General features: G+C 45.5%; 1 protein-coding gene across 4 annotated transcripts in view; it reads left to right on the top strand.

Moving 5' to 3' along the window:
- CEP295 (centrosomal protein 295) overlaps positions 1 to 1,268 on the top strand; it is a 102,940-nt gene extending 101,672 nt beyond the window's left edge. For all 4 annotated transcript variants that reach the window (XM_088455723.1, XM_088455726.1, XM_088455724.1 and 1 more), the window contains one exon: positions 238 to 1,268. In XM_088455723.1, coding sequence (XP_088311849.1) covers positions 238 to 276 — 39 coding nt within the window. In that variant the 3' untranslated portion in view covers positions 277 to 1,268. The remainder of the gene's footprint in view (positions 1 to 237) is intronic.
- Positions 1,269 to 10,120: the final 8,852 nt, after the last annotated feature.

A 10,120-nucleotide genomic window follows, 5' to 3' on the forward strand; every position in this document is an offset into this window, starting at 1 on the left:
GGGTGCAGATTGCCCCTTTTTTTTTTCCCCTTTATTACTCCCATCTCTGAAACAGGCCCTCTATGTCCAATGGTTATGTGTAGAGATACTGGTCTGGTTCTAGCTGGGACAGTGGCCTTTATTTATACTGTATTACGTGCAGAGCAGTTTATCCAAATGTACCCTAATAGCTGTCCTGCACATCTGGTATTTGCACCCTTGCATTGCATTTCACACATCTGTATTGTCTGTTTGCAGAGAACTTTGGAAAAGCTGAGAGCGAATAAGATGAAGTAAGGTCTATGGAGAACTGGAGGAGACTTGGCAACTGTGAAGTTGTGGGTTGTTACCATGCTGATTTACACAGCACAATCATTGAGATACATGAGAAGTAGTAGTCTTGGCATCCAAGTGCGTTATGTTTATTAGGCTTTAATAAGGTCTAACAAGTTCTTCTTTTCTGCTTCTTTACAATGAGCGTTACACGAACCTGTCGGTTACACACTCTGGAAGCAGCCATTTTGTGTGCTTAACCAACATATATGAGAGTGCAGCGCCCCCATTCATTAATTTGTGCTCCACCTCTTGTCTCGTACCTCGGTGAAGTCACATGAACACACAAAATGGCTGCCTCTGGTGTGCTTGGTCCCATGTAAATTGCAGTCGTTTACAAACGAGTGTTTGGTAGCACTTTCGTAACGTAAAACTCTGCCTATTCATCATCTTCTGTGATTATTCTGTTAGAGGTTATCAGAACCAGTCCTAATTGTTGCACTTTAATGCAATTAATGGTGCATACACACGATCAGATTTTTTCTTCAGATATGGATGATAACTATTTAAAAATCGTTCAGTCGTCCATATCTGATGGAAAATCGTTCATATCTGACATGCCTGAACGATGGACGATCAACGATGCGCGTTCCCGTTTGTCAGATAACGATATCTGACATCTAATGGGTTTGCAGTCAGACTTGGACGATTCCATTCATTTTAATGCAGTCAAAAATCGTTCAATCGTTCAAATCGTTCAAATCGTTTAATCGTTCAGTCGTTCATCTGAAAAATCTGACAAGTCTGACAAATCTGACCGTGTGTACGCTCCATAATACTGTAGTTATGTAAATATTTTAACACATGTATTTTAAAAAGCATTAATGTATATTCTATAAAAAAAAAAACTTTCCTATATTTAACTGATGAAATTATTTTAATTTATGATATGCTGTTACAATCTGACTTTGTTACATTTTATATAAAAAAATAAATGTCCTTGATTTTGTGTGTAATGCACAGTATGGTGTCATGGTATGTGTGTAATGTACAGTATGGTGTGTGTAATGTACAGTATGGTGTCATGGTATGTGTGTAATGTACAGTATGGTGTGTGTAATGTACTGTATGGTGTCATGGTATGTATGTAATGTACAGTATGGTGTCATGGTATGTGTGTAATGTACAGTATGGTGTGTGTGTGTGTAATGTACAGTACGGTGTCATGGTATGTGTGTAATGTACAGTATGGTGTGTGTGTAATGTACTCTATGGTGTCATGGTATGTGTAATGTACAGTATGGTGTGTGTGTGTGTGTGTGATATACTGTATGGTGTCATGGTATGTGTGTAATGTACAGTATGGTGTGTGTAATGTACTGTATGGTGTCATGGTATGTATTTAATGTACAGTATGGTGTCATGGTATGTGTGTAATGTACAGTATGGTGTGTGTGTAATGTACAGTACGGTGTCATGGTATGTGTGTAATGTACAGTATGGTGTGTGTGTAATGTACTGTATGGTGTCATGGTATGTGTGTAATGTACAGTAAGGTGTCATGGTATGTGTGTAATGTACAGTATGGTGTCATGGTCTGTGTGTAATGTACTGTATGGTGTCATGGTCTGTGTGTAATGTACTGTATGGTGTCATGGTCTGTGTGTAATGTACTGTATGGTGTCATGGTCTGTGTGTAATGTACAGTATGGTGTCATGGTCTGTGTGTAATGTACAGTATGGTGTCATGGTCTGTGTGTAATGTACAGTATGGTGTCATGGTCTGTGTGTAATGTACAGTATGGTGTCATGGTCTGTGTGTAATGTACTGTATGGTGTCATGGTCTGTGTGTAATGTACTGTATGGTGTCATGGTCTGTGTGTAATGTACTCTATGGTGTCATGGTCTGTGTGTAATGTACTCTATGGTGTCATGGTCTGTGTGTAATGTACTGTATGGTGTGTGTAATGTACAGTATGGTGTCATGGTATGTGTGTAATGTACTGTATGGTGTCATGGTATGTGTGTAATGTACTGTATGGTGTCATGGTATGTGTGTAATGTACAGTATGGTGTGTGTGTGTAATGTACAGTATGGTGTCATGGTGTGTGTGTGTGTAATGTACTGTATGGTGTCATGGTATGTGTGTAATGTACAGTATGGTGTCATGGTATGTGTGTAATGTACAGTATGGTGTGTGTGTGTAATGTACAGTATGGTGTCATGGTGTGTGTGTGTAATGTACTGTATGGTGTAATGTACAGTATGGTGTGTGTGTGTTGTACAGTATGGTGTCATGGTATGTGTGTAATGTACAGTATGGTGTGTTGTACAGTATGGTATCATGGTATGTGTGTAATGTACAGTATGGTGTGTGTGTAATGTACAGTATGGTGTCATGGTCTGTGTGTAATGTACAGTATGGTGTCATGGTCTGTGTGTAATGTAAAGCATGGTGTGTGTAATGTACTGTATGGTGTCATGGTATGTGTGTGTGTAATGTACTGTATGGTGTCATGGTCTGTGTGTAATGTACTGTATGGTGTGTGTGTGTGTGTAATGTACTGTATGGTGTCGTGTGTGTAATGTACTGTATGGTGTCGTGTGTGTGTGTAATGTACTGTATGGTGTCATGGTCTGTGTGTAATGTACTGTATGGTGTCATGGTCTGTGTGTAATGTACTGTATGGTGTCATGGTCTGTGTGTAATGTACAGTATGGTGTCATGGTCTGTGTGTAATGTACAGTATGGTGTCATGGTCTGTGTGTAATGTACTGTATGGTGTCATGGTCTGTGTGTAATGTACTGTATGGTGTCATGGTCTGTGTGTAATGTACTGTATGGTGTCATGGTCTGTGTGTAATGTACTGTATGGTGTCATGGTGTGTGTAATGTACAGTATGGTGTGTGTGTAATGTACTGTATGGTGTGTGTGTAATGTACTGTATGGTGTGTGTGTAATGTACAGTATGGTGTGTGTAATGTACTGTATGGTGTGTGTGTGTGTGTGTAATGTACTGTATGGTGTGTGTGTGTGTAATGTACTGTATGGTGTGTGTAATGTACAGTATGGTGTCATGGTCTGTGTGTAATGTACAGTATGGTGTCGTGTGTGTGTGTAATGTACTGTATGGTGTCATGGTCTGTGTGTAATGTACTGTATGGTGTCATGGTGTGTGTAATGTACAGTATGGTGTCATGGTATGTGTAATGTACAGTATGGTGTGTGTGTAATGTACTGTATGGTGTGTGTGTAATGTACTGTATGGTGTGTGTGTAATGTACAGTATGGTGTGTGTAATGTACTGTATGGTGTGTGTGTGTGTGTGTGTAATGTACTGTATGGTGTGTGTGTGTGTAATGTACTGTATGGTGTGTGTAATGTACTGTATGGTGTCATGGTGTGTGTAATGTACAGTATGGTGTGTGTAATGTACTGTATGGTGTCATGGTGTGTGTGTAATGTACTGTATGGTGTGTGTGTGTGTAATGTACTGTATGGTGTGTGTGTGTGTAATGTACTGTATGGTGTGTGTAATGTACTGTATGGTGTCATGGTGTGTGTAATGTACAGTATGGTGTGTGTAATGTACAGTATGGTGTCATGGTATGTGTAATGTACAGTATGGTGTGTGTAATGTACTGTATGGTGTCATGGTGTGTGTGTAATGTACAGTATGGTGTGTGTGTGTGTAATGTACTGTATGGTGTGTGTGTACTGTATGGAGTGTGTGTGTGTAATGTACTGTATGGTGTGTGTAATGTACTGTATGGTGTGTGTAATGTACTGTATGGTGTGTGTAATGTACTGTATGGTGTGTGTGTGTGTACTGTATGGTGTGTGTGTGTGTACTGTATGGTGTGTGTGTGTGCAATGTACAGTATGGTGTGTGTGTGCAATGTACAGTATGGTGTGTGTGTGCAATGTACAGTATGGTGTGTGTGTGTAATGTACAGTATGGTGTCGTGTGTGTGTGTAATGTACAGTATGGTGTCGTGTGTGTGTGTGTAATGTACAGTATGGTGTGTGTGTAATGTACAGTATGGTGTCGTGTGTGTGTGTGTGTGATGTACAGTATGGTGTCATGGTGTGTGTGTGTAATGTACAGTATGGTGTCATGGTGTGTGTGTGTGTAATGTACAGTATGGTGTGTGTGTGTGTAATGTACAGTATGGTGTGTGTGTGTAATGTACAGTATGGTGTGTGTGTGTGTAATGTACGGTGTATGGTGTGTGTGTGTGTAATGTACGGTGTATGGTGTGTGTGTGTGTAATGTACGGTGTATGGTGTGTGTGTAATGTACGGTGTATGGTGTGTGTGTGTGTAATGTATGGTGTGTGTGTGTGTAATGTATGGTGTGTGTGTGTGTAATGTACGGTGTATGGTGTGTGTGTGTGTAATGTACGGTGTATGGTGTGTGTGTGTGTAATGTACGGTGTATGGTGTGTGTGTGTGTAATGTACGGTGTATGGTGTGTGTGTGTGTAATGTACGGTGTATGGTGTGTGTGTGTGTGTAATGTACGGTGTATGGTGTGTGTGTGTGTGTAATGTACGGTGTATGGTGTGTGTGTGTGTAATGTACGGTGTATGGTGTGTGTGTGTGTAATGTACGGTGTATGGTGTGTGTGTGTGTAATGTACGGTGTATGGTGTGTGTGTGTGTGTAATGTACGGTGTATGGTGTGTGTGTGTGTGTAATGTACGGTGTATGGTGTGTGTGTGTGTGTAATGTACGGTGTATGGTGTGTGTGTGTGTAATGTACGGTGTATGGTGTGTGTGTGTGTAATGTACGGTGTATGGTGTGTGTGTGTGTAATGTACGGTGTATGGTGTGTGTGTGTGTAATGTACGGTGTATGGTGTGTGTGTGTGTAATGTACGGTGTATGGTGTGTGTGTGTGTAATGTACGGTGTATGGTGTGTGTGTGTGTAATGTACGGTGTATGGTGTGTGTGTGTGTAATGTACGGTGTATGGTGTGTGTGTGTGTAATGTACGGTGTATGGTGTGTGTGTGTGTAATGTACGGTGTATGGTGTGTGTGTGTGTAATGTACGGTGTATGGTGTGTGTGTGTGTAATGTACGGTGTATGGTGTGTGTGTGTGTAATGTACGGTGTATGGTGTGTGTGTGTGTAATGTACGGTGTATGGTGTGTGTGTGTGTAATGTACGGTGTATGGTGTGTGTGTGTGTAATGTACGGTGTATGGTGTGTGTGTGTGTAATGTACGGTGTGTGGTGTGTGTGTGTGTAATGTACGGTGTGTGGTGTGTGTGTGTGTAATGTATGGTGTGTGTGTGTGTAATGTACAGTATGGTGTCTGTGTAATGCACAGTATGGTGTCATGGTGTGTGTAATGTACTGTATGGTGTGTGTGTGTGTAATGCACTGTATGGTGTGTGTGTGTAATGCACTGTATGGTGTGTGTGTGTGTAGTGCACAGTATGGTGTGTGTGTGTGTGTGTGTAGTGCACAGTATGGTGTGTGTGTGTAGTGCACAGTATGGTGTGTGTGTGTGTGTAGTGCACAGTATGGTGTGTGTGTGTGTGTGTAGTGCACAGTATGGTGTGTGTGTGTGTAGTGCACAGTATGGTGTGTGTGTGTGTAGTGCACAGTATGGTGTGTGTGTGTGTGTGTGTGTGTAGTGCACAGTATGGTGTGTGTGTGTGTGTAGTGCACAGTATGGTGTGTGTGTGTGTGTAGTGCACAGTATGGTGTGTGTGTGTGTGTGTGTGTGTGATGACCTCAGTGATAAATGTACAGTTAGAGAAGCCTGTGAGACTTGCAGGCGGCACTGTGTGAGGGACCTGTCAGAGTGTGCGGGTTACTGTGGCTACTGGCCAATATTTGGCAAGTGACTCCTGCCCACGGTAAAATTACTTGGTCTACTTAATGCATTAATAACAATGACAACGGCAAGGATACCAGCGTGGTAGGAGAATACAATCTGCATAGTGTACCCACTATGTGTGCCCCCGCTGCCCAACATCGGGCTTATTCTTTGCACGTGCGACGGAGCAACCCAGCTGCCAACGCTCAAGTTCATTGTTGCCGGTGAACGTCCTATCGGGTGGGCGGTCACTGAATCTTGCAGTGTCTACAGTCCACCCTCTATAACGTTCATCTGCACCATTGAGGGGGTTTGCCTAATGTGTACCCACCTTTAGAGGTGGGAGTGGGGCTGTGTCTTAGCTCAACTTTAGATTACAGTTATAGAGCTACTTATTATTCACAGTCTGTGCTACACGTGTAACCTACCTTTGCTGACCCGTCTAGGTAGGTAAAGTTAGATAATTGGTGCCTCTATCCAAGCTATGTTGTTGGGTATGCCTGACAGGCTTGCTTGGGTAAGCCCTGACTATTCATAGTAATTAGATCACCCCGAATAATACGTGTAAAAAGTACATAACCTTTACAGTTTACTAATAAATGACACTTTGGTGAAGATTTCGGTGAAATAAAGAAACTATTTTGCAACCAGAGAGGTTCAATGCTCTTTTCTTCCCTGGTGCTTTAGAGGACACACAGGTAAAATTATATGCATTCAGTTATCAATGCACATTGGATGTAACCTTCACTCCCCCCTATACACTTTAGGTGGTTACCACAGCTTCTACGTAGACTAAATGTACATCCTTCTGGGATTTATGAAACTGCACATTTTTACATATATTAAATCCTGACCAAATCCTTTAGCAAATGAATACTGAGTATTCTGTCACACATGTACACTGTCACCTATAAGCAGAATATTCTGTCAACTATAATCAAAGTACTTTGTCACTGTTACCTATAAGCAGAGTACTCTGTCACTGAGTACTGTAGTGTTGAAATAAGAAAGACTGAAGCTATGGTGTCGGGTCAAAAGGTTTATTTAGTAGGCACAATGCTGCTAAGACAATTGACCTAGGGGTGGATGAGGGTGGCTTGTGCTGGCTGCCAAAAGCTCTGCTGGCGGCGCGGTGGGTGGATGGGTGCTGCGGATCAGGTCTGTGTGCCTCGAAGGCTGGCGGGACGGCATGGAGTGGTGTGGAACCACGGTGGGGATGCCGCTTGCTGGAGGTGTTGGCGGCTCCCTGGAACACTGTTTTGCTTTGGCTGGCTCGGGCGGGAGGGAGGCCGGGAGTGCTGGGGTCCCAGGGTGGGGATGCCGCTCGCTGGAGGTGCTGGCGGCTCCCTGGACCAGACAGGCTCCCACGCGGGCGGAGGGCTCCGGATCGGGGGTTGGGCAGTGGCTGATCCGGTCTCGGTGGGAGGTGTGCAGTGGTGGCTGTTGATGGATATGTCTCCAACGTGTTTCGGCTTATGCCTTCTTCAAGGAGTTTACTGTTGTATGGTGCGGGTCTGTCTTTTGAACTTGTGGGTGGGCATGTGCGGCATGGTAGCCAATGAGGAGTGAGTGAGTTGCTGTGATGCGTGTGTAGGAGGGGTTGGGGGGGAGTGGTGTCTGTATGGGAGGCCGGGTAGGGGTGTGAGGGCGACATCTTGTACTAGCTGTGGAGGATGGCTAATCGGAGAGGCGATTGACAGAGTAAACAGTGTTGGATAGGGTTAAGGAGGATGTCCTTGCCGGTATGCAGGGGATAAGTGGGGGTGTACTCCGAGTGGTGTGTAAAGGTGGGCACGGTGGGGGGGTATGCTGTACAGCGCGTCAAGCAGTGTAGTGGCTGGAAGTGTCACGTGTCAATCGCTTAATTGTGGTGCTGTACCGGGTCAGTAGTAAAAATGCATACAACTGGGACGTAGGGTTGTGGAGGTGGGCAGCTGGTGGGCGTGGAGAGGTTTGTTTCAGGCGGCGGCCGCGAGGGCTATGTCCTCGGTCACCTGGTGGATGTGGGTGGGGATGGTTTAAGTGGCTGGTGTAGATGAGGTAGTCAGGGTGAAAGGGGGGAGATTTGGATTTGGAGGGATTTCTGTGGGTGTGGCCCGGGGGAGTGGAAGTCTGTTGCGTGTGATTAGAGAGGTAGGTGTTAAGGGGGGGGTGTAGACGTGGGGGATGAAGTAGGTGTGGGGGATGGCGAAAGGTGGTGTGTCGCTGAGGTGATGGGATGGGGTGCGTTTTAATTAGGGGTGTGCATCGGCCCCTTTTCGTGTTTTGGTTTTGGATCTGGATCTTTCTTCGTGTTTTGGATCTGGATTGGTTTTGCCAAAACCACCCTTCCGTGTTTTGGGTTCTGGGTTTTGTGTTTTGGATCTGTATTTTCTCCTTTATCCACTAGGGGACACTGGAGTTCAAGACAGTGGGGTATAGACGGTGGTAGAGTAGAGCCTTGGCACTTTAAATAATTTAGAAGTGTGACTGGCTCCTCCCCCTCTATGCCCCATCAGCCCCAGTTTAGAAAATGTGCCCGAGAGAGCCAGTAGCACATCAGGCTGTCTCCAGCCTTTTCATATATTTTTTATCTTTAATTTTTTATCTTTAATTTTTTATATACACATGAGGACAGGCAGATTGCTAGCTGTGGCAGTCTGCCTGCTACGGGGGTGCCGCCGGGAAGGCACCGCCACGGCTACTGCAGCCTGTGTCCGGTGACCCTATGGAGGGGGCACACATCATGGAGTCATCGGACCCTGCAAGGACCCGCCACAGCTGACAACGGCTCGTGTCCGGGTTTCCTTGCTGCCCCCTCAGCCCAGCATCCCGGCCGCAGCAGCCTGTAAGTATACCACTGCTCCTGGTTAAGCAGGAGCAGTGGAGACATAGCTGGGCTCAGTGACCTGCCACGGCTGTCACTGTTAGGAGAGACCCGACATTCTCCCGCCGTACCTCCTTTCACCGAGTCCCTCCTCGTGGTACTGGGAACTCAGTAGCGGTGTTAAGGGGGCAGACAGCTAGCGGGGGCGGTGCTTATTATCGGCGGCCATAGCTCAGCCTGCCGCCCATAGCAGCTGGTGTTTGGCGCGTCCTGCACACCAGCGGCGCCTTCAGTATTCGGGCTCTCCGCGGGCGTGCTAGGCTCTGAAGCGCGGCTCTCAGTAATTGCAGCCGCGCCGAGACATACGGCTACTAGCAGCTGTATTACACTCCATGCTGGCTTTTCCTCCGCCGGGAGTTGTATTATAAAAGCTACAACGCTGCTGGGGGTACTTATATTACACAGTGTGACAGCAGCGGCTGTCTCACACACGCCTGGTTCCCTCCTTGATACTCAGAGAGAGAGAGAGACCGCTGCACCCCGCGCTCCCATAGCAGGGAATTACAGAGCGTGCACAGCGCGGCTCCCCGCCCTCGTTTTTCTTTTACAGTGGAAAGCCGCGTCCTTCTGCTCGTAGGAAGGCAGTGCAGTATGGGGAGCTTCAATGCTAGACACTGTGCTAATAGGAGGAGGGCTGCCACATATAGTCTAGAATGGCTTTCAGCCGGCGCGCACCGTCACGTCCCTGCGGGTCCTTCATTTAATTTTATGTTGGGTATGCATATGTCTATGCCTGCTCTCCTCACCACTCTGTTACAATTATAGCCACTACAGTGCTTCTCAAAGTACCGTAGGAGCGCTCACATTTTGAGTATAGATACAGCTACACCACTGTGAACTGGAAGCTGACGGGAGATAACAATAATCAGTAATATGGCAGCACATAGAATATTACAAATCTACCCTACTCGGGAATGAGACGGTGCTCACTGCAGCAACACGTGCTGTTTTTGTCTCCCAGTGTACATTAGTTAAGTATATGCACTAAAGCCTATGTTCTACAACCCGGTAGAATCCCGGTTGTGATAGCGCTACAGTAACATAGTTGGCGCTGTGGTTAGCCTTGCTAGCTCCATACTGTGTGGGATTGAACACCAGCTTGTTTGCTATTTATATGGCTGGCATGGTGGAAAATCACGTGCCCTAATCCTGTGTATGGTGAAACCTCAAA

Source organism: Taudactylus pleione, unplaced genomic scaffold, assembly GCF_031769625.1.
Source record: "Taudactylus pleione unplaced genomic scaffold, aTauple2 ptg000667l, whole genome shotgun sequence".
Taxonomy (NCBI): Eukaryota; Metazoa; Chordata; class Amphibia; order Anura; family Myobatrachidae; genus Taudactylus; species Taudactylus pleione.